General features: G+C 44.5%; 1 protein-coding gene across 1 annotated transcript in view; it reads left to right on the top strand.

The window, feature by feature from the left end:
• Window positions 1-15,477, top strand: part of LOC147448145 (vesicle-associated membrane protein 721-like) — a 36,800-nt gene extending 21,323 nt beyond the window's left edge. The window contains exons 4-5 of the mRNA XM_086524007.1: window positions 15,034-15,096; window positions 15,174-15,477. Of these exons, the coding sequence (XP_086380133.1) occupies window positions 15,034-15,096; window positions 15,174-15,323 (213 nt within the window). The 3' untranslated portion in view covers window positions 15,324-15,477. The remainder of the gene's footprint in view (window positions 1-15,033; window positions 15,097-15,173) is intronic.
• Window positions 15,478-24,552: the final 9,075 nt, after the last annotated feature.

The raw sequence follows: 24,552 nt of genomic DNA, 5'->3' as shown, positions 1-24,552 counted from the left end.
TGATGAAGCGAGCTCTCTCCTCAGGAGTAAGCTTGGGTCGTGCATCCTTTTTTTTCTCTGGGTTGCTCTTTTTCATTCTACTTTCATTCCCAGAAGTCTGTTCGGCTCGTTGTGTCATGGCCTCATCTGTGGGGTAGGTCAGATTGCCAGAGTGAATGGCAAAGCCCCGCTTCGCATGACTCATCAACTCCTGAACAGAAGCTGACTTTTGTTCCAAGCAGTGATTTCGGATTTTTGTAGGTAGACCCAAGGTAAACCGCTCAATCTGTTTTCTGAACGAGATCTTCTTGAATGAAGAGGCGGGTAGAAAAGAGCTCCAGAATCTTTCACAATAAGAATTCACTGTATCGCTCTTGGTCATCCGGAGATGGTTCCAAGCAGCTCGTATATCTCGCTCAAACTCTTGAGTCAACCAAGAAGAAATAAAAAGCCTCTTGAATTTCAGCCATGTAACTGGCACAGTCTTGCTTAATAGAAGCGTGGACCACCAAGTACGAGCATTCCCCTTAAAGTAAGAGGCAGCTCTCCGAATCTTGGAGTGCTCTGAATAGCGTCCTCCCGCGAAAGCGATGTCAAACTGTTGTATAAAAGACAAAGCCTTCGAAGCATCTGAGTATCCTGAAAAGTATCAAACTTGATCGAGTGGCCACCTTCCTTAAACTCTCGGACTTTCTTGCTTTTATCTTCGAGAAAGTCATACTGGTTGGCTTTGTAAAAATTCTTCTTGTTCGCATAAAACTTTCCGTCATCGGAATCTGAGCTGTCTGTAGACGGGTCCTCAGTAGAACTGTCAGTCTCTCGGCGAGATGTAGCCTTCTTTCCCTTTCTCTTGCCCTTTCCAAAGCGTTGCTTCTTGCTTCGCTTTTTACCTTTTCTGTCTTCTTCGCTCGAATCCGAGGAGCTAGAAGAACTGTCAGAAGAAGAAGAAGAAGAACTGGGTAGGTCTTCAAACTTGACGTGCTTCTTCAATTTCTTTGCCTTGTCAAATGTCAACTGTCACCAGCGTGTGACTACTATCTATCCTTTTTGTTGATTTCTTTCTTATTATCTATTTACTTTCACTTTTTGGAAACACCCCTCGGGAAATCTAACTGCCCTGCATTGCATAGCTAGTGTGGAACTGTCCAGAGGGAGTCCAGGCCTGAGGGCAAGAGAGCACTAAGGTTGGACAAGGACTATGGTTAGCCAAGTGGGGTCATTGACTAGCCAAAGTGGAATCCTTTGCTACAGAGGCTACATTTTAGTTCTGGATGTGGCCGTAGTGTACAAAGAGGGTCGGATGACCTAGAAAGATACAATGGCAGCATCTCCTAAAATTTAGGGAATTGCTATTTTGGGACGTGAAAATGTGTTGGCGTCATTACCTCCGGAATGACAAAGGGAACATTTTCTTACTCTGCCGTGAAGTCAACTGGGCAACCGGTTGGGATATTTTTAGGCGGCAACCCCGAAACGGGAAAATGCTTGTAAATGTGCCAAGTGGCACATTCTGGTGCACTTGCCTCATGCAACAAGAAGTGGCGCTGAATTTGAAGAGGGGAGAGCCTCATTTTCAGATTTGTCACAGGTTAAGAGCTATGGAGTGCTTGCTTTCCCTCTTATGCACAGTGCGGTGCCAGGAGTGATGCCCTGCACGCTACGCACTGCCCTCTCTCTCCCCTTTGGCAGTATGTTATGCCCCTCTAGTGGGCTCTTCATTTGACCAATGTACAGTTGTGTGGGTTCATGCGTGATTGCCGAGGCAAGAGCCTCTTGCACAGGTACTGGATTAGCTAGCGGCTAATCCCGCCGCAGGTACAGGTGAATTCGGAGAGGTTTCACGCCAGAAATCTCGTCCGATTCAAAGGGCAAGTAGCCCTACAAGTGCGGGAGCTTGAGGACTTGCCACGGATGCGACCGGCACGCGAAACGGAGCCCGAAACAGTAAATTACAGCCTGCTGTGTATTTTTGCAGGTTTAGGGTTTTGGCCCTAAACGGACCCTAATACCCCCAAGAGGTTCGGGGACGCAAGGGGACCGTTGTACAGGTGATCTGGCGCATTTTCAGGGCTGAAAACAGAGAATTCAGCGTGCTGCAGATTCTGAGTTTTTTCTAGAAGAGATTCACTTTCTGGGACACATTGTGTCAAAGGATGGTGTCAGAATGGATCCTGCAAAAGTTGAAGCGATCAAGTCATGGCCAAATTTGAAGACGGTGCATGATGTCCGAAGCTTTTTGGGACTATGCTCCTATTACAGAAGGTTTATCCGAAATTTCGTTGAGATTGCTTCACCTTTACATGCTCTTCAAAAGAAGGCTGTCACCTTTAGATGGACACAAAAAGAGATTTCAGCTTTTAATCTCTTAAAGGAAAAGATGACTTCAGATCCAGTCATTGTGTTGCCAGATCTTAGGAAGTCATTTGTGGTCCAGTGTGATGCCTGCGGTAGTAGCATTGGTGCAGTGCTAATGCAAGATGGCAGGGTAGTAGCCTATGAGAGCAGAATTTTGCAAGGGCCAGAGATGACCATGCAGGTCTATGAGAAAGAGTTACTGGCTGTGATTCATGCGCTCTTAAGTTGGAAACACTACCTGCTAGGTGCAGATTTCGTTGTCCAAACGGACCATCAGACCTTGCGATACTTCTTGACACAGACAAAGTTATCTGAGAAGCATATGTGATGGGCAAATATCTTGCCCATGTTCCATTTTCAGATTGTGCATGTGGAAGGCAAGAAGAACGTTGTGGCAGATGCCTTGTCAAGGAAGCCACAAATTTCAGCTGTGTCGATTCCTTATCATCATGAACTTGATGATATGAGAGAACAGTATGAAAATGATGAAGATTTTGCAAGGGTCTTCGAGCAACTAATGCAAGGACAACGTCATGAACACTATCTTCTTAAAGACGGGTTCATGATGATGCATGGCAGATTGTGTGTCACAAAGCCATTGCGACGCAAAGTTATGGAAGAGAGTCATGTCCCACCGTATGCAAGGCATCGTGGTATCGATGCTACAGTTAAAGCGGTTGAGACATTCTTCTACTGGCCTACATTGAGAAGGGATGTGGATGCCTTTGTGCGAGAATGCCTAATATGCCAAAAGGTCAAGTTTGACAGGCAAAAGGCACCAGGGTTATTGCAACCACTACCTATTCCAGATAAACCATGGGAAAGTATTGCTATGGATTTTATCTTTGATCTTCCGAGAACGCAGACAGGAAACGATGGTATTTGGACCATTATTTGCAGATTCAGCAAACAAGCTCATTTTATTCCTGTCAGGAAGAAGATAAAGCCAGATCAGATGGCACGCTTGTTTATGAGCAATATTTTCAAGTATCATGGCATGCCACAGTCGATTGTTAGCGACCGTGATCCACGCATGACAAGTTTGTTCTGGAGAGGTTTGTTTGAGAATATGGGCACCACGCTCAAATTCTCTTCGTCATTTGATCCTCAAACAGATGGGCAGTCAGAAGAGGCAAATTCTACTGTCCTAGATCTGCTGAAGTGTTATGTGTCAGAGCATAAAGGAAAGTGGGAGCAGTATTTGCCATTGGTGGAGTATGCATACAATAATACAGTGCATTCACCAACTGGCAAGGCACCTTTTGAGATAGTTGAAGGTGGCAAGAAAGTTCCTCCCATACTGCATACAAAGGACAAGATATTTGAAGCAGATAAGTATGTTCAGGACATGGATGAAATGTACAAGAAGGTCAAAGTGGCCTTAGAAAGGACTCAGGCAAAACAAAAGAAAGCAGCTGATCGTCACCGTCGTGAAGTGGTATATTCACTTGGTGATTGGGTGCTTTTACGCTTTGAAAAGGCAAGGTTAAAGAAGATGCAGGGCAAGGAAAGACTGTTTCCAAAGCTCAGCATCCGTTACTATGGGCCTTTTCAAGTATGCGACATAATCAGTGATGTTGCATATAGGCTGAAATTGCCTGATAGTTAGAAGATTCACAATGCGTTTCATGTGAGTCTTCTCAGACCCTATGTGGGTGATGTGCCAGAAGATATGCCAGCTGAAGATCAGCCGGAAGTCGAGGAACTTGACGAGATCTTGGTCCTTGAACAGATTTTGGCACACAAAGAAAGGAAAGTGAAAGGCAAGGTTGCTAGGCGTTACTTGGTAAAGTTCAGAAACTATCCACCAATGGATGCGAAGTGGATGGAAGAAGGTGAACTTGCAGAGTCACCAACCGTGTTATCACTTTACCTGGAAGCCTTCGATTTGCAACCTACCTTGACCCCTTGAGTTTCAAAGCTACATGGATATTCAGTGTGACAATGGCTTCTGAAACAAATGATGTACATGGTATTTAGAGTGAGCTCAAATCAAATACCTGCTACATGAATGTTAGAGCTGTACAGATTGTCAGTTTGGCAATTGCTCTTATGGAATGTCCAAAAGTTTGGTTAGTCCTATAGAAGTGAGTATTTCTTGTCAGTTTGTCAAGGATACAGTGATTGCTTCTATTGAAGAGTACATGTGTAACTGCATTCTTAAACTGTCGGTTTGGGTGTGCTCGAAAGTGTTACGGGATCCAACGTGTACTATAAGACAGTGGCAAAATGTGCAGCTACCATTTTGTCATTGGAAAGTTGGTGACTCAAAGCAATGGCAGAGTGCGCAGCTACCACTATGTCATTGGGACAGGGTTCACACGCAGGCAATACATGAGTCGACGAGGTGTTGAATACACCAGGGTTGACAATGAGCATGTATGTGTTGTATATGTGTCGACAGGTGTTGAATACATCAGTGTTGACAGTAAGCATGTACGACATAGATGCAAACGAGGACGTTTGAGATTTCAAGAGGGGGGTATGTCACCAGCGTGTGACTACTATCTATCCTTTTTGTTGATTTCTTTCTTATTATCTATTTACTTTCACTTTTTGGAAACACCCCTCGGGAAATCTAATTGCCGTGCATTGCATAGCTAGTGTGGAACTGTCCAGAGGGAGTCTAGGCCTGAGGGCAAGAGAGCACTAAGGTTGGACAAGGACTATGGTTAGCCAAGTGGGGTCATTGACTAGCCAAAGTGGAATCCTTTGCTACAGAGGCTACATTTCAGTTCTGGATGTGGCCGCAGTGTACAAAGAGGGTCGGATGACCTAGAAAGATACAATGGCAGCATCTCCTAAAATTTAGGGAATTGCTATTTTGGGACGTGAAAATGTGTTGGCGTCATTACCTCCGGAATGACAAAGGGAACATTTTCTTACTCTGCCGTGAAGTCAACTGGGCAACCGGTTGGGATATTTTTAGGCGGCAACCCCGAAACGGGAAAATGCTTGTAAATGTGCCAAGTGGCACATTCTGGTGCACTTGCCTCATGCAACAAGAAGTGGCGCTGAATTTGAAGAGGGGAGAGCCTCATTTTCAGATTTGTCACAGGTTAAGAGCTATGGAGTGCTTGCTTTCCCTCTTATGCACAGTGCGGTGCCAGGAGTGATGCCCTGCACGCTACGCACTGCCCTCTCTCTCCCCTTTGGCAGTATGTTATGCCCCTCTAGTGGGCTCTTCATTTGACCAATGTACAGTTGTGTGGGTTCATGCGTGATTGCCGAGGCAAGAGCCTCTTGCACAAGTACTGGATTAGCTAGTGGCTAATCCCCCCGCAGGTACAGGTGAATTCGGAGAGGTTTCACGCCAGAAATCTCGTCCGATTCAAAGGGCAAGTAGCCCTACAGGTGCGGGAGCTCGAGGACTTGCTACGGATGCGACCGACACGCGAAACGGAGCCCGAAACAGTAAATTACAGCCTGCTGTGTATTTTTGCAGGTTTAGGGTTTTGGCCCTAAACGGACCCTAATACCCCCAGGAGGTTCGGGGACGCAAGGGGACCGTTGTACAGGTGATCTGGCGCATTTTCAGGGCTGAAAACAGAGAATTCAGCGTGCTGCAGATTCTCGCCAGGTTTTGCAAAGTGCCCATATGCGTCGGGAAAGTTTGCCAATGCGTGGGAATACTGACTGTGAAGGGTTCTAGTACAGTTATCTTGCCGAAATCAGGCTGGAAGAGTGGAAATTCAACCGAGTTTGTGCGGGGCAGCTTGTAGGGAACCACAGCGTATATTCCCTCTTTTGAACAATAAAGAAATACCGAAAGGGGCGCCTAAGTTAGGGGCCAATCTGGTGTCCGTCTACTCATACAGGTGCAATCTAGCAGCCTGTATCCCTCTCCCCTTTGTTGTGTCTTGAAAGTACAGGTAAAATAGACGACTAATAATGGGTGAAAGCTAAATCAAGGTTTGAAGTAAAGTCTACCGCCCTTTTTGGATTGAACAGGCCGGTTACATCAACCGACGACCCAAATATCCCGGGAAGTCAGTGCCTTTCTTTTGCTTTTTGCCGTGCTTTTTGTCTTTCTTTTGCACGTCGAAAAGCTGAGCAATCCGTGCATCAACCACGTTCTCCAGTTCCTGCTCCGTATATTTTCTTGGAGGCAGAAGGTTTCTTGAGAGCGGGTTTCGGGAGTGGTGTTGTGGTTCTCTGCCACTCCATCTGTACCTCTTCCAAAGAGGTCCGGTTCATATATTTTGCCATCTTCGGATCCTTGGCAAAATTGAGCATCATCTTTGTTGCATCGCCAATCAATTGACGAATCTCCATCTCTCTTTGCTCCGCCTGAGTAGGGAGAGGCGGGCCATACTCTCTGTCTGAATCTTCGTTGTGATCCCAGTCCGCATCTCTAGATGCAGAAGGAGTCGACTGATCATTGCCTGAAGCCATAGGTTCTGCGGAAAAAAAAATTCGGGGTTCGGATTTCCCGTAGAAGAGAAATCGGCCGTGCTCTGATACCACTGTAACAGACTTGGACACTCCAAGTCAAGAATCAACCGCGACAGCATCAAATAACCACTTCAAAACAATTCACAGATCACAATAGATTTGCACTAGCCCGGCGGAGTTCAGTGCCTAGAGATATTGGCCCCAAAGATTGGCGCTCCTTTCGGTATTTCTTTTTATATTAATCAATCATCAAAGTACAAGAGAGCGGTTAGGGTTTCACTCTCAGACTCTGCGTCCAGATGCTCTGAGAAGTGAGGCCCTCACCACTAATTTAAAGGTTACAAGGGATGCCCAAAAGCAGAGCCCCAAAAGCTTCAAATCAAAAGCAATTGCTCTCTCTCTCTCTCTCTTTCTCTCTCTCACAGAGAGTCAAAACATGAAAGCAAAAGCATTCTCTCTCTCTCTCTTTCTCATTTAAGTAGAGAAAAAGCGAAATTTGCGTCGCTCATCATTTTCCAATTTTTTTTAAATAAAAATTTCAGCCTCGGCGATTTCCGGAAATTAGGATTTTTTCAGAAATTAGGGTTTGCAGGAATTTTAGGGTTTTTGGCAGAAATTAGGGTTTTTGCTGTCCGCCACGTCATCACTTTGTGACATATCCTCTGGTTGCACACAACATGATTATCATATTACCATCAGAACCCAACATGAGCATTTTTAGAGTGCACAGACCTATTTTCCCTATTTTAGCCATTTTTCAGTTATTATTAATAAGCGACTTTGTTGGGAAACTGGGTAGGGCAAATTGGCCAAGCTAATATATAAGAAAACGTAGTGCTAGCACTTTTTGGTAGAAGAGGCGGTAGATACACCTGAAGTGCACCTTCTTAGCAAGACCGGCAAGAAGACATAGCGTTTTCAGCCACCAAAGACCAGCCAGCTTTTTCATCAGATGCAGATCAGCCCCAACATTTTTCAACATTGCAGATCAGCTTGGCGTTGGTAGATTTTCAACACTCCCTAGCGTTTTTGCAACTTGCAGAGCCCTTAGTGTTTTGCAGATTCCTTGCGACAGAACACCCATTAGCATCAACGTTTTGCATTTTCAGCAGTCAGGTTCCGTACCGCAGCCCTTAAACCTCGCAGATCTCACCTTTCCGCAGTAGATCCTCGCCGCACGGTCAGATCAGCCAGCGTTTGCAGATTCAGTCCGCTATTCGCAAATTTCAGCATCTGCGTTTTCAACGCGTCGTCGTCGCATCGTCGTCATCGTCGACATAGAGTCAGAGTTTAGCAGATACAAGATTTGCAGATTTCAACCATTAGCATTTTCAGATTTCAGCCAGTCTCGTCGCCCCATGTAACCGGCTTGTTAACTTCAAAAAGGGCGGTAGACTTTACTTCAAACCTTGATTTAGCTTTCACCCATTATTAGTCGTCTATTCTACCTGTGCTATAATGACACAAGAGAGGGGAATGGGATACAGATGATAGAATGCATCTTTATGCGAGTCAGACACTAGATTGGCCCCTAAATAGGCGCCCCTTTCGGTATTTCTTTATACTTTGAGAGGGTAAATTTACAAAGTAGAGTCCTGGGAATCCTTTGTCTATATCCAACTAGATACCACTTGATTTGGCCAAATTTCGGCAGCATAACAGCCCCAAAACTTGCGCGAAACCAATTCCCCTGTTGGAACTCACTTCCACTGGCATAAACCCTCTTGATTCCAACTCAAAAAGAGCAATTACAGCTCGCTGGAATTTCTGGTTTTTCACTTGTTTTGAGCCCCAACACTTCGCAGCAGTGTTCTCTGACAATTGGGCACTGTTCCCAATGCATCTGGCATCCATATGGCTGCAAAACAGTAAATTTTAGAGCGCTGTATTTTTTGGTTAGGACCTATTTTGGACCTAATTTCAGTTGTCAAATGTCCTTGCACTGTTCCCAATGCCTTGGACTATGTGCCCCTTGATTCTGGCATGATTCCAAGCACAAAACAGTCCCAAAACAGCCCAAAATCAGCAATAAAACAGTGCTGATTTTTGTGTGTTTACTTGAGAGGTTATCACCCTCTCGTTTCCCTGCTTTGGAGTAGCAGTTAGCTACTCCTGTTCCTGTTCAGGGAGGCTCTTGCCTCAGCAATAGAGCATCAAACCACAAGACTGTACATGGTCAATCTGATGAGCCCACTAGAGGGGCATAACCATAAAGAATAGGGGAGAGAGAGAGCAATGAGAGGTGTGCAGGTCATGACATCTTGCACCTCACTGTACATAGAGGGTAAGCCAGCACTCCATTGAAGCTCTCCCGCCTGTGACAGCACTCAAAAACGAGCTCACAGCTGAAAATCACGTTTTTGCCTTCTCTTTAAGTAGTAAACTGGCCTCAGAGTGCCAAGTGTCACTCATTTGTGCATTTTCCCGCTTTAGACCCTCGGGTCTAAAAATATCTCACTTGCAACCTCTGTTGACTTGGCCAGAGAGTAACAAAATGATCCCCATGTCAAACTGCACGTAATGACGCAAAGACATTTTGCCGTCAAAAAATAGCAGTCTCTAAAATTTAGGAGTTTCTGTCATTACATTCTTCTAGGTCATCTGACCCTCTTTGTACACTGCAGCCACACCCAGAACTGAAATGTAGCCTATGTAGCAAAGGATTCCGCTTTGGCTGGCCAATGACCCCACTTTGGCTAACCATAGTCCTTGTCCAACCTTAGTGCTCTTTAGCCCTCAGGTCTGGACTCTCTCTGAACAGTTACACACTGGCTATGCAATGCAGGGCAGTTAGATTTCCAGAGGGGTGTTTCCTAAAGGTAAAACAAACGAAATTCCCCAAAGAAACAGAAAATAAACAAAAATGGAATTGCCACTGGCTGGTGACAATCCTCACCATCGTCGGCAAGTCCATTGCATTGTAGAGATTTGTGCAATCAATAGTAGACCGCTCTTGCCATAGAGAGTGGGGCCTTTGGAGGAGGGGTTGACAACATTTTGGTGTCGTATTCTTCTCTCTCTATCTCTCAGTCTCAGCACTTTCATTCACAGTGTTTACCACTTTGTTTGTGATCATTTGCACTCTCTCACTTAAGGAACGGCAGACTCTCCCTTCCGTTGTTAAAAGGAACCCTTGAGCTCAGTTCGGAGCATTGACCTTGAGCAAAGTTCAACATTCACTTTCGCTGCACCTTACATTGGTATCAAAGCATTGGTAGTGTTCTGTATCACTCAACGAAAGAACCACAAGAATTTTTTTTACTTGTTGCGGTCGCACTTAGCCTAAGTCTAAAGAAGGGCTTGTCCAGCCTCCCCTTGTTTCTCTTTTCACTCATTAAGAGTGGACCGTGCACTTAGCGGCCGGCCAATCGACGTGAGGTGGGAAAAAGCAACCTTGATGTGAGCGCAAGGCAGCCAAGGGGTGCGCCCGCGGGAAAGAGAAGAGCTCGGATAAGAGAAGATCCTTCTCTAACACAGATTGTAAGCGAAAGACGAACCTCAAGAACTCAAGAACTCAAGAACCCAAGAACCACAAGAACCGAAGTTCCTCGTGAACTTAAGAACCCAAGACTTCAGTATGTGGTCATCACCCGAAGCGAAATGGATACTTCGCATGGAGGTGATGAGTGGCGAAGAAGAATTTTCCCCACCAGGAGGTTTTTCCGACCCTCCCTCCTCCCCATCTATGCCAAGGATTGCACCAAATCCTATGGAGGCTTTGGTCAAGACGATGATGGACAAGATGATACAACAAGAAGTGCAACACGCCACCTTGGAGCGCGAGCGCGAAGAAAGAAAGGGAGCCTTGGATCGTGAGCATGATCAAGCGCGCTTGGCGGCTGAGGAAAGAAAGGCACAATTGGATCGTGAAAGCTAAGAAAGAACGGCAGCCTTAGAGCGTGAGCGCGAGCAAGCGCACTTGGCGGCCGAAGAAAGAAAACCAATCTTGGATCGCGAACGCAAAGAAAGAAAGGCCGAATTAGATCGTGAGCGTGAAGAAAGACGGTTAGCCTTGGAGAGTGAGCGCGAGCAAGCGCGCTTGGCGGCCGAAGATAGACGAGCGGCCTTGGAGCTAGAGCGTGAGGTGTAGAGAGACCAACGCATGCAAGAGTTGGTCCTATAGGTACTCACCTCGAAACCCGAGCCGGCCAAAGATGTTGGTGGTTCATCAAGTGGCGCAAGCCGAGATTCGGACTCCAACAACCCCGTCACAAAGAAGCTGACATTCAATAAGTGTGACGGTAAGATGGATACTAATGTTATTCATTCTTGGTTGCATCAATTTAATGCTTATTTTGCGACAACTAAGAAGAGAGGGAATAGCAAGGTTTTAACGGCAGCCATGTATCTTGTTGGTGATTCCATTAATTGGTATCAAGCATGGCAAGAGGAGCAATTGGCGCGTACCTAGAGGAAGCCGAGGTCGGCGTGTCCCTTTCCTTCAGTTGGGCCAACTTTCAAGACAAGCTCAAGGCGCGGTTCTTGCCACCTCAGTACCTAGCATGGTTAAAAGAAGATTGGCGCAATCTCAAGCAGAATGGTACACCAGTCATGTCTTTTTCTAACCGTGTTTTGTAGCTTGGCACAAATCGGATGCGAAGCGCAAGAGGCTTTTATGTTCGGGTTGGACTACTATATCAGGTTTGATGTCGAAGTTCTCGATCCCGTAGATCTTAACAAGGTGGTAGTGCTTGCTCTCGCACAAGAGATGAAGCACAATAAGGGAAAGCCGAAGGAAAACAAGACTTCTCCAAGTACCACTCAAACTTCTCAGAACTCTCAGAATGGTAAGAACGGTAAGAATGGTAAACTCTTCTAGCCAATCTTTCAATAGTCTCTCGGAAAAGAACACTCAAAATGAATCTAAGGGTAAAGTTAACACAATTGCTAAACCTAAGCTCACCCTAGATGAAAAAGCAACACAAGGAATTTTAGGAGGATACATCACGTAAGAAGAACAAAGCATTTATTCTAAGGAATGTCGATGTTATCATTGTCACATCAAGGGCCACATAAAAGAACATGTCCTAAGCTTGACTCTAATGAATCTAAAGAACCCACATAACCCACATCCTCTGTTAATGCCATAAATGAGAACACTCGTGAATCCCAAGTTTCTCATGGTCCTTCCATTGATGAGTCTCTCATTAAGTGTTATGGTCATGTGAATGGTCAATACATGGTGGTCTTGTTTCATTTGTGATTTGCCACAGTTAATAGATTTAGATCAGAAAGACAAGTTTCGATTCCATTGTTTGCGTTTGTTTGATGAATGGTTTGACACTCTGTCACTTTGTTCATCTGCATTGTATGCACAGTTTTTTCGAAGGAATAGTCTTTTTTCAGTCACTTTACATGGAATGGGTATGTTCATGGTTTTGTGTTGGAAATGGTTTCAGGAATTTTCATCCTCGGAGATTCTTGAAGAAGATAGACGCATGACTATAGACGAAGTTGAAGCATTGAAGGAGCCACAGATGACTGTGTCGCTTTCGGCGCGGCCTAAAGAAGCAAGCGTTGCAAACCTTTATGAAGTTCAAGTATCGCATGACCCGCACATCAGAGTGGGCCGGTGAAGAGTCCTTTCCAAGATTCCAGACGCTGTTGGCGATCTCCCTCGACGCCATACAATTCGGTATCAGTACCTCATTTTAAAAAGGAGGGGATGTCACGTGCACATCTAACCCTATGTGTACGTGGACAAGCTACTTCATGATTAGGGTTTAGTTTAGTTCAGTTAGCCTAGCTTAGGAAGTGTTTTGACACTTTTGTGAGTCTGTTCGCAGACCGTGCATGTCCAGGCACTTAAAGAGTAGATGTATATCTTTTGGTTGCACATAGCATGATCATCAGATTACCATCAAAACCCATCAGGAGCATTTTTACAGTGCATAGACCTATTTTCCCTATTTTAGCCATTTTTCACTTATTATTAATAAGTGACTTTGTTGGGAAACTGTTAGGGAAAATTGGCCAAGCTAATATATAAGAAAACCTAGCGCTAGCACTTTCTGGTAGAAGAGGTAGCAGATACACATGATGTGCATCTTCTCAGCAAGACCGACAAGAAGACATAGCGTTTTCAGCCACCAAAGACCAGCCAGCGTTTTCATCAGATGCAGATCAGTCCCAAAGTTTTTCAGCATTGTAGATTAGCTTGGCGTTAGCAGATTTTCAGCAGTCTCCCTACCGTTTTTGCAACTTGCAGAGCCCTTAGCGTTTTGCAAATTCCCTGCGACAGAACACCCATTAGCATCGCGTTTTGCATTTTCAGCAGTCAGGTTCCGTACCATCCCTCAAACCTTGCAGATCTCACCTTTTTGCAGCAGATCCTCGCCGCACGGTCAGATCAGCCAGCGTTTGCAGATTTAGCCTGCTATTTGCAGATTTCAGCATCTGTGTTTTCAGCATCTGTGTTTTCAGCGCGTTGTCGTCGCATCGTCGTCATCGCCGTCGTCACCCGCATAGAGTCAAAATTCAGCAGATACAGTGCTTGGCCTCTTGAGGAAGGTAAGCCTCACGTAGTCCAAGGGAAACTAGTGACAAAAGCGTTTGCCCTAGGAGCTTGGGTGCAATTGAAGTCTCGGTCGTTTTTCTCGTTCACTTTTAGCGGGCGAGGAAAAAGGCCGAGAGTACCCGTCTTCGACTCCTAAAACAAAACGAAAAAATCTCAACAGACGGTGTCGAGATGGACCTGCTCAAGTTATAGACCATTCGGAATTGGCCAGATCTTAAGAATGTTCATGAAGTTTGAAGTTTTTTGGGTGTATTACAAATGGTTCATTAGAAAGTTTGCCGAGGTTGCTTCGCCTTTGCATACCTTGACTCAGAAAGCTGTTTGTATTGTAGGCAATTCATTAGAAAGTTTGCGGAGATTGCTTCGCCTTTTCATATCTTATTCAAAAAGGTGTTTTGCTCACGTGGGGACTGTAAGAAATTGTAGCTCTCAATACACTCAAAGAGAAGTTGACGATTGGTCCTGTTTTGATATCGCTAGATTTACAAAAGCCGTATGAGGTCTACTGTGATGCTTGTGGTAGCAGTCTGGAGTGGTTTGAATGCATGAAGGCCATGTCACGGCTTACGAGAGTAAAATGTTCTCTAGATCGGAGAGGGCTGCTTAGATTTGTGAGGAGCTGTTAGGAGTGATACATGCTCTGACTCAATGGAGGCATTATTTACTTGAGCGGATTTCATAGTCTTCACAGATCATTAGAGTGCGAGATACTTCTTGTCCTAGAAAAAACTTTCAAAGAAGCAGATGAGATGGGTGAACATTTTGTGGCAGTTCCATTTCTAGCTCGCGGAAAGAAGACTTTAGTGGTAAGCGAGTTGTCTCAAAAGCCACAGGTATCGGCCATCTCAGCGATACATCATTAGAACTTTGAGGAAACGCTCAATCGGTATGCTGTAGATCCCAACTTTGTAGACATCTTTGACCAGATATAGAGTGGGGAGATTGTTGCAAGATATACTATCAAGGATGGTTACTTGATGCAGAAAACCATGTTGTGTGTGACACGTGCTTTCAAGAAAAGGTGTTGACGGAGTGCCATAATCCTCCTTTTGTTGGGCATAAGAGGCATCTAGAGTACCTTGAAAGGGGTGGAAAAGTTTATCTATTGGTCTTAGGTCAAGAAGGACGTGGACGAGTTTGTGCGCACTTGCTTGGTGTGTCGAACGTAAAGTTTGACGAGCACAAATCGGCAAGACTCCTATAGCCTTTACCTATTCCTAAATGGCCTTGGGAGAGTATAGCAATGGATATCATCTTTGATCTTCCAAGACTCATAGTGGGCATGATGATATTTGGATAGTCATCATTAGACTCAACAAGCAGGCTCACGTCATATTGGTAAAGAAGACAATGACAGTCGACCATTCGGCCAAACTATTTGTCTCACCAATTTTCAGACTGCATGGCATGCCTACTTCTGTAGTGTCAAATAGAGACCCCATATTCACAAGTTCGTTTTTGAGAGCAGTGTGGAAGAATATAAATTCTCATTGTCGTTTCATCCGCAGACAGACGGGCAATTGGAGATAGCCGACTTGGTGGATTTGGACTTGTTGAAGTCTTGTATCTCTGACAACAAGAATTAGTGGGAAAAGTATTTGCCTCTGTTGGAGTTTGCTTACAACAGCACTATATGTCTTTTAAGCGGTGTTCTAAGAAAATTTTAGGCTGCTTTTTGGTTGTGATTGGCCTAGACTTCTTTGCTTGTGAATGGATCTCTCCAGCTAGCTCCACTTGCGATGGAGTGTTCCATATTTCCTGTTTGAAAGTTCTTGCTCCTTTTGCAGGTTTTGGACAGGGGTGAAAAAATTGAACTGCTAGTTGACAAAACCGAAAATCTTCGATTCCAGGTAGCTACACTAAGCGGTTAGGATTTAATTTACAGCGAGTTCAGTAAAGTTGAGTGCTTTTTATTGTGTTTTTGTAGGCCGACAATTTTCAAAAGCAAGGCAAGCAACTTAGGAGGAAGATGTGGCTGCAGAATATGAAGGTCAAATTAGTGGTGCTGGGCATTGTGATTATTCTTATTCTTATAATCTGGCTTTCAATATGCAAGGGTTTCAAATGCAACAACTGATGTGCTATGAATGACTGTACCTTGTCGAGTTTTCAATCAACCTTGTATACAGCAGTCATTGAAAATAATTTCTGGCTTCTTTTTTGAGCTCTCACAGTTGTATATTTACTATTTAGGTAATTTTAGTGACAGGCAACTATGTCCTGTTGAGTTTCTTAAGTGTCAGTTGGACAGTGGGTCTAATTGCTTTATGAGGTCTGATTAACAGCTAGAAAGGAGATTATACCTACCCAATCCTTAAAAATTATATTATCCCATTTTGTGTGTTCAGTTTGGATGTAGCTTTTTGCTTCAATTTGTGTTTTTCAGCTTTCATTCTGCAATAGGTTTTGAATGGATAATTTTACAGGTCTTTAGGGACCTTGTTGTGCTGAGATTGGGCAGATGTGTATTTTTAAGAGCTCTTGCAGTTGCGAATCAGTGGTCCATTCCAGAATATTAAAATTCAAACTATATCTGTTGTAGGTCACGTTGCTACTTGATATACTGTAGAGCACCAAAAGCAGTGGTATAAAATCTTGAAAGTTTTTCAAAGCTCTGATTGGCTGGCGCTACATATGCCAAGAAACCAGAATTGAGTGTTGCTCGTTAGTTGCACTAATTGCCTGAATTTTTGTGATCGACTGTTTTGGAAGCCCTATTGGTGGCTATGTTAATTAATGCCAAGCCGTGATTAAATTTGTACTTGAGAACATAAATCTTCTCAGTTTTATTGAAGCACTCCTTCAATTGCTCATTTGCACAGAGATTGACTTTGTTTATACAGAGGAGATCTATAGTCGTCTATATAGGTACAGCAGTCAGGCCAGGACTCTTAGTGGAGATCACCATTGTACGGTCTGAGACGTTGCATGATGCAGTAGTAGAGGCATACCCATACACTCAGCTTGATCGGAGACGCTGTTCTTGGAGCATGCCTTAGAAAAGCTGGTATGATGAGGAGTGTAGAGAGATGAGATTGCTCCAAAGGGATCTTGTCCTAAGGGGTCATCAATCACAGATAGTCTAGGATAGCCCTTTGGTGCCTTGTGCGACGGAAGAAGCAAGTGTTCCTAGCTCAGATGAGTTCTTGCTTAGAGACTCACAAGAGGCATGATGTTTCTTTCATGAGCACTCTCCGCCCCAAGTGATTACTTGATGTGGGGTTAGTATGCAATATCGTTTTATATGGTCCTTGGACAAACACCCCTTCAATATCCTCTTGAGCCATGCCCATCTACGAGTACTCTCTTTACGATTGAGATGGTGAAATGGCCAGTGACAAGATGAGGATGAGTAGGGCATATGATCATGATGGTCTAGTCGAAAAGCACTTTATACATGCTAGAGATATGTTGGTAGAGGTTCTTGATAGTTTGTTTAATTGTGTCATGTGTGAGGGTCTACTTGAGACTTGGAGGTTGCCTACTATTGTGCCTATCTTCAAGGCAGGGGATCCTACGGAGCCTTGAAACTATTGTACTATTAAGATTGGACACACATTGCCACGATTGTATCTATCTATCCTTCAACAACAATTGAGCAAATAGGTAGAGAGTGAGGCCGCACGAGTAGCGGGACATGCTGGTTTCAGGAGAGGCTTCTGCACTCTTGACCATATTTTGACACTTAAGAGCCATCATTGAGGAGGTAGGACACATGGGTAAAGGATTTATTGTAGCTTTGTGGATTTGTGCAAAACATTAAACATGGTTCTCAGAGCAGACTACAGGAAATGGGAGTATCCATTGAGTTGATTTGGGGGATCATGGCTCTATTCAAATTAATGGTGGGAAATATACGCACTCGAGAGGAGATATTTGATTTAGTTTCACTTTAGTGGAGTGAAATAAGGTTGTCCACTATCTCCTACTCTATTTGGTAGATAGATGAGGTTTCTGATTACATTGGCATGGAGGGTGATAGAGGTGCCTAGTTGGAAGGGACATGGATTCCATATTTATAAGTTGATGATATTGTGTTTATTAGAGTGTATGCGGCGACATTTGAGTACATTACATAGAATTGCAGAGGACAATAGATTGTCTGTAAACCTTGGTAAAACCAAGGTTATGGTGTTTAACACCACACTGCGGTAGATCAGGAGATCAACACCTACATTCACTAATGGTCAAGAGACTGTGGAGTACACAGATGCGTACACTTATCTTGGGGCAGTCTTCACCATGCCAAGGTTTTTTTTGAAGAGAGTAGCAAAGGCTATTGACCAAAGCGTATGGGGCCTTGGGAAGATTGGAGAGGATGCGTTTGTAGGTTAAGTTTCAGGAACCTGAACAAAGCTTTGACTCTTTGATACCTTGGTACCTTGAACTATGCTCTATGGGATTTAGGTTTGGGGATCCTCTGTGGGTCATGATGGGTGGATTAGTATGGAGAGGCTGTCACAAGCTTGGGCACCCCAAGTCGAGAATCCGACACGACACACGAGATAATCACTTAAAATACTTCAAAATTCCAAAGATCATAGTTCATATTTGGTCAACAAGGCCCGGTGTAGTTTCGTGCCCAAAGGTATTGGCCCCAATGGGCACCAATGAAGAGTGAGGCCCCAATGGGTTTATTTGTTCTTACAAGGGATGCCCCAAAAGCAAGAAGTCCCAAAAGCAATTGGGTCCCAAAAGCCATCTTTGCAATTTGCAGAAATCCATACAGGTTGCCACGTCAGCATCTATCAGTGCAAATCATGGAAGTTTGTGTTGCTGCTTGTCCGAACAATTTTCTACCACGTCATCTGTGTGTGTGTGTGTGCGCGCGCACGCGCGTGCGGGTAGGACTGCCACATCATCATTTTGTGACAGAGGCCCTTGGTATCTATGATCTTTCAGCTGATTAGAGAAAAGGTCTTCGTGCCACATGAGATCATTAGAGCAGAGTTAGCAGCCCCCCCATGGAGATAGAAGCGCTTACCATATCAATCTCCTTCATGCACAACTTATGCACATATGTCATGGTTCTAGATACATGGCTTCAACATGGACAACTTGCCTCTCTTTTAATACTCCCTTGATGCACCCTCGTTGTCTCTTACACCTATGGAGATTTCTAGACTCGTTCGGCAGGACTTGGCTAAGTTGGACACAAGGAGGACATGGATAGAATGGAGACAGGAGTTGGGCACGAAGATGGCTTTCTATAGAGAGCATCTTCTCTAACTCACAGGGGATGGGTTTGTGATTTGATCCTGCTACATGGATACACAACAAACATTCAGTCCAGTAGCACAGAGCATATATTATTTCTCTATGTTCATTCCATGGAAACATGCTTCAAATGAGAAGTTCCCTTACTCTGCACCTTGGAATTCATAATTTCCTAGCCAATGGCAGAATAGAGTCCCAGAGCTGTCCTAGCCAGAAATAATTGAGAATAGTACGCATGAGAAGTTTCTATGCGTGGATGCCAAAAAATTGAGCCCAACTACTAATGTATGTTGGGGTTAAGGCCTATGTGCCTTGACCGGTTGCCCAGGTTATGGGCGCCCGCCCACTGTTACCCTATACTTATAGTGAGTATATTGTATAGGGGGAGCTGCCACTTCACTGTCTCCCCACCCACATCGTGTGTGTCTCCTTCTCTCTCTCTCTCTCTCACTCTCCGTCTGTGGTGCTCCCCGATCCCCTTCAATTGGTATCAGAGCGTAAGTGCGGAGGGAGCACGTGTGTGCACAGTCACGACGACAGCGGAGAGCCAGTTTCATTCCCGTAATCGCGTCCGCGCGCGAGTGCACTTTTAAGAGTGCAAACAGGGTTTCGACTTCGGCATCGGCAAATTCAGCTTTCCGAGAGTGTTTCCACCAGGTGTCTTGGCGTTTTACCCCCTTTTCGAAGCCATTCGAGCCATCAGAAACCGCATTCGAGCTACGGTTGAGGAGCTGCATTTTTCAGTCCTCTTTTGGCCGTTTATACTGCGTTTTTGGGTCGAAACGGAGGTTTTTGGCATAGCTTTCACACCCGGACTCGGATACATGTGATTCAGGAGTCTACCTTGGGGTTTTGACATGCTCCGGACGCGCTCGTCATATCAGAATTTTAAAATTCTGAACGCTGAATTTTCTGCAGCAGCAGTTGTTTATTGTGTGTCGAGGATTCCACACATGGTTTGCTCTCAGATGTGAGAGTGATATTTGCTGCAAGTTTCCTCACAGGTGGGAGGATACGATGTATGCCTTATGTGGTTTGATGCTCAGGGAGACTAATGTGATTGCATTTTGAGCTTGGCAATGTATGCCTCGAGCAGATATTTGTGTACTAGATTTGCAGGTGTTTGCAATGATGTATGCAAAGTGTGGAGATTGGTGCATGCATTTGGAGTGCGGTTTGATGCGCTTTGGTTGCTCATGGTTTTGAGCGTGCAGTTAGTTTGGTTACTGGTTTTGTGGCCATTTTACTGACAAAACTCTGGCGAAATTTTCCCAGGAGTTTTATGCGTATCATTTATGCGATCTAGGTAGAGATTGCGGGTTGCACTCAGCATTTGCGTGCGGTGTTCTCTGTAGGTGGGAGACTTGTGCGTGTGTATGCATCGATACCGCACAGTGTGGGCTTCATGATTAGTTCACAGATTGCAGTGTGATACTAGAGCATGCGAAGCTTGTATTGACATTGCGGGAGCTCTATTTTGGAGTGTGTCTCACAGGTTTTACATTGTGTTTCTGGCCATATTGGTAGACAGTTTCCAGGTGTTGTTGGTGAGGTGGTTTTGCTTTCTAGTTTGCTACATTGTGCTCATGGCAGAGACAGGTGATCGATCAGATTGTGACCTCTCACAGATGCGCGTGTTTGATGGGTCACACTTTGCGGCATGGAGAGAGTGTATGCTTGATGCATTGACACAGCGAGGGTTGCATCGACCATTGAGTGGTGATGTAGGTAGACCTTCAAACATGTCTGACGATCAGTGGCAGGAGCTAGAGGAGATGGCACTATCTACACTCTCTTTGCACCTTGCGGAATCTGTATATGCTCTTCTTATGTATGAGGCTACTTCGAGAGCACTTTGGCGCAGATTACATGATATGTATGATAGATATGAGTCATCAAGGACTCGTGTGAGACATGTACATTCACGAGTATGCCGACAGGTGACATGTTGGTATTGTGGTCATTCTGGACATGTTAGACGGCGTTGTTTTCGTCGTATGCGACATCGTAGGAAACATGGCAGTCTCAGCGATGTTTGTAGTGATGCCATGGACTCAGTTGCTTTGACAGTTGAGACAGATGTAGTGTCGGAGTATACTAGTGACGGGGATGTCACTTTTACCTCGAGCTATGCACGAGATGCTATACATGTGGATGGTGCACGCCCTTCGCAGTGGTTGCTAGACGCAGATGCTATGTTTCATGTCACGCCGCATCGTGCATGGTTTTGTAGCTATTCTAGTGGGATGCTTGGTAGTGTACGTTTGACCGATGGATCGGTGCATGCGATAGCAGGTGCAGGAGATGTGAGACTGTCATTACCGAGTGGTGCATCTTACTTGTTACGACATGTGCGCTATGTACCAGATTTGACAGTGAGTTTGATCTTGATTGGTCAGCTTAGAGATTGTGGATGTCAGATTTCGCTACGAGAGCGAGATTTTGTGATGCATTTGGGTTCGCTAGTGATTGCGAGATGTGCCAAGAGTGGTACAGGTTACCCATTGCATGTGGATCACGGGAGAGACGGTGTTGTCTCTGTGATCATGCAGCCAAGTAGAGAGCGAAAGAGCAGGCGAGTCTCTTTTGCTTGTGGGTTGCAGGATGCTTTGCATGGAGTGCAGAGTAGTGACCTTGTTGTGCAGGTTGCGTCTACGGATGCACAGGTAGAGCGGGACAACTCTAGTGAGTCATAGCAGGATGAGTCATCAGAGGTGATGACAGAGATGATTCACATGGATGCTAAGATGTCGGCTATTGTGGAGTCATTTCTTGATATGCTTATGCCAGAGCTTGATGCAGATTCAGGACATATGGATACTCTTGGTATACATGTGATATGTGGTGGGCACGAGGAGTCACTCCAGAGCTCGGAGTCAGAGTGCCATGGTCTCTATGATAGGGGACATGATTGCCATGAGTTGAGTTCTGAGTTGGAGGTGGCAGAGGTTGCCAGGGTTGCATCAACGTTCGGTGTCCTTATGTACGAGATGCTGATCTCGAGGCCCGACATAGTAGCTGCAGTGGGAGCATTTGCAGCAGGGTTGATTAGTTGTTCGATGACTGATCTCGGCATAGAGCATAGGGGAGGTTTGCAGGTATTGGACCGATACTTGCAGGAGTGCATGAGCTCTTGTAGACTATTTGCAGAGCTTGGACCTAGCTCTGTGTGGCTTCCGCAGCAGGATGTTTGTCTATCAGTAGAGCCGGATGCATTGGTTGAGAGAATCTCTCACCTTCTATTAGTTGTACACTAGTAGATCTTGCTTAAAGGCACATTGGCCTTTAAGTGGGAGGTTGTTGGGGTTAAGGCCTATGTGCCTTGACCGGTCGCCCAGGTCATGGGCGCCCGCCCACTGTTACCCTATACTTATAGTGAGTATATTGTATAGGGGGAGCTGCCACTTCACTGTCTCCCCACCCACATCGTGTGTGTCTCCTTCTCTCTCTCTCTCACTCTCCGTCTGTGGTGCTCCCCGATCCCCTTCAATGTATATCTCCTTATATAGCTTCAAAAACAATAAAATGCCATGTTTGTTGGACTAATGTGCCATGATTACTTTGAAGGGAACAATTCGATAGTTCAATTTAATTTATGGGCATTCGTGAAATAGATGCAGTTCAATTCAATCTATGGACCAAGTCCGTTGGGTGAAAATGCACGAAGACTCCTGCAATGTACCCAACACTCTATCGAGTGACCTAACCGCATTCCTTCAAGTCGCAAGCATAGGTAATTTCATTTGGGGAGAGGCCCTCGAATTGCATTGGGTGAACACAACCTGGAGCTTCTTGGTCCTTGCTCTTTGGCAATGCAAGGACGTCAAAACAATTTTTCAGCATTGCACCATCCTCTTGTGACCCCACATGCTATTTCAACCACACAAGGAACTCAAAGGAGGTGACAAACTACGTTCAAGATCTTCTAGCTTCACAAAAATCTACTTGCTTTATTGATGCTTGGTGTTCCCCATAACACTCGCATCACCCAACAACTAGGTCTTGAATATGTCCAACAAGCTAAATGATAATGAAACATCCTGCACCCCCTTATATCCATCGCAAGGTTTTTGAAAATGAGAGGAGCGTGATGGTGAGCATTAAGGAATTGAAAGAATCGAAAATGAAGTCCTTGTAGCTCGATGTCTAGTGTTTGCTCGTTCTCTTGCACTGCAATTGAGGATGTAAACATATCAATCATTGATCCAATAGTTCAAAGTATAGCATTGTCTTTTAATAGGTTACTCATCCTGTTGGTTCTCCTTTTTGGAGAAGGGGTTCATACCATCTCCAAAGCGTTGTTGTAAAGCTCTTTATCGATGCGCCAAGTGAACTTGTTATCCGTCAATATGAGCTCGTTCTCTGCATATCCGAGCTCCTTCTCAATCCTGGCTAGCATGTCGTTTGCAGATTTTTGATCGACAGCGAGAATCTTGTTGAGACTGATATTGAAGCAGAAGTGAAGCATTATGTTGAGATCCCATTTGTCTTTTGCATAGGAGCTCCTGTGTGTCAGCTTCAAGGAGTGGTCCGATGGATTTGGTGTAATCAATGTCGAGCTGTTGTAGTAGTTCCTTATGCAGGCCAGTGGCAAGTCTTGTGCCCACCTCGTTCTGTTCTTCCAGAATCTTCTTGCAATTGTTAATGTTTTGAACGTGGTAGTGATTCTAATGTGGTTGTACGAATATGGAGGGAGATTCGCCTGCCAAGTATGCCAGTCTCATGTGCATGGAGGTAGGAAATGCTTTTGATCCATTGTTACGATGTGGTGGTGGAGTTATCGTCACCATGTTGTCCTTGAAGAGGTCAAATAACTGAAAATGAAAGGGTAGAAAGTTAGTAGGTGTGCAAACCTTTAAAATGGGGTCATCGCATTGTATTACGATGTCATTATCCATGTTTTCGTGCTTGGGTATTTGAACCTGTAGGTCCGTACATTTAACCTTTAAGAGTAGAAAAGTTGAAGAAGACAAGAATGACTATTTGATTCTTATTTTACAAGGAGAGAGATGAATAGCGTCAACATTCAGAGAGTAGCTCAATCATGGGAATGAACACTTCACGCGAGGGTAGTTCTAATAAGCTCAAGTGATTTCTTCCTGTTACTAGCATATGCAATAACAGAACACAACGCACAAGGTGCAACTATTTCAGAAAAAGTTGTGTTCAACATAAAGACAATGTCCTCACCAATGTCAATGGGAATGTGCTCTTGTGGATTTGACAGTTGTATCTATTCTCACCTATTAGGCTACGATCTGTCCACCATTTCGTGTGATATGCTTTCCACTCTGCAAGTCGCTTTGTTTGCTAAACCTATGATGAAGTCAATGTTTGCTGTGATCATACACTTTGCCCCAAGTGAGGTCTTGTCTATCTCATTGAAGTTGTTATCGTTGAGCTAGTTTTGCAAGATTGACTCATTGTTGGCATTTCTTTTAAGCATGATAAGCAATATAGCAATATTTAGAAAATTTTTGCGTATGATGAGGTTGTTGAATTTGTGCACGTCTTCTTTAAGTGTACAAATTATTATTGTACTGTCAATATTTTGTAGCATCATCTCTTCATCAATGAGGCATTTAGAAAGGGTGGTTTGGATCTCAATCGTTGTGGGCTGTCTTTTGTCATATGGCATGGAGAAATTTGAGGAAGGTTGGATCAATTGCATGACGACCTACGTAATGTCATGTTGTAGACCTGTGCATGCTTGATGTGCGCAGACTGAATGAACTACATGACTCACAAAATAGTATGGGATGTTTGTAAACTGGGGGCAAGGAGGAACACAAGTTTGCTAGAGAATGGATCGTGTAGTGAGCCCTTTATGACATTGACTATCTGTCTCTCAATAATATCAAATGTTGCACTTGTGAGCATCAATATCTCATCAATTATGATAGCATCGGAGTGCATGATTGCAATGAATCTCTTATCTGTTGGATGAAGTGGTTCTAGGTAGTGCTAATTCTTTTGCTCCAACAATTATCTCGAATTGGTAATGGATGGTGGTCGCAATGCTGCTTAGTCATGCCGCAGTTATTCCAATTAGTGTAGAGAAATTGACTGTTTTGTTCTCTTATATGTAG

The sequence above is a fragment of the Adiantum capillus-veneris genome, chromosome 11 (genome assembly GCF_014529385.1).
Source record: "Adiantum capillus-veneris isolate H3 chromosome 11, ASM1452938v2, whole genome shotgun sequence".
NCBI lineage: Eukaryota > Viridiplantae > Streptophyta > Polypodiopsida > Polypodiales > Pteridaceae > Adiantum > Adiantum capillus-veneris.
The sequence above is the reverse complement of the archived record's forward strand: the minus strand, read 5'-3'. Positions and strand labels throughout refer to the sequence as shown.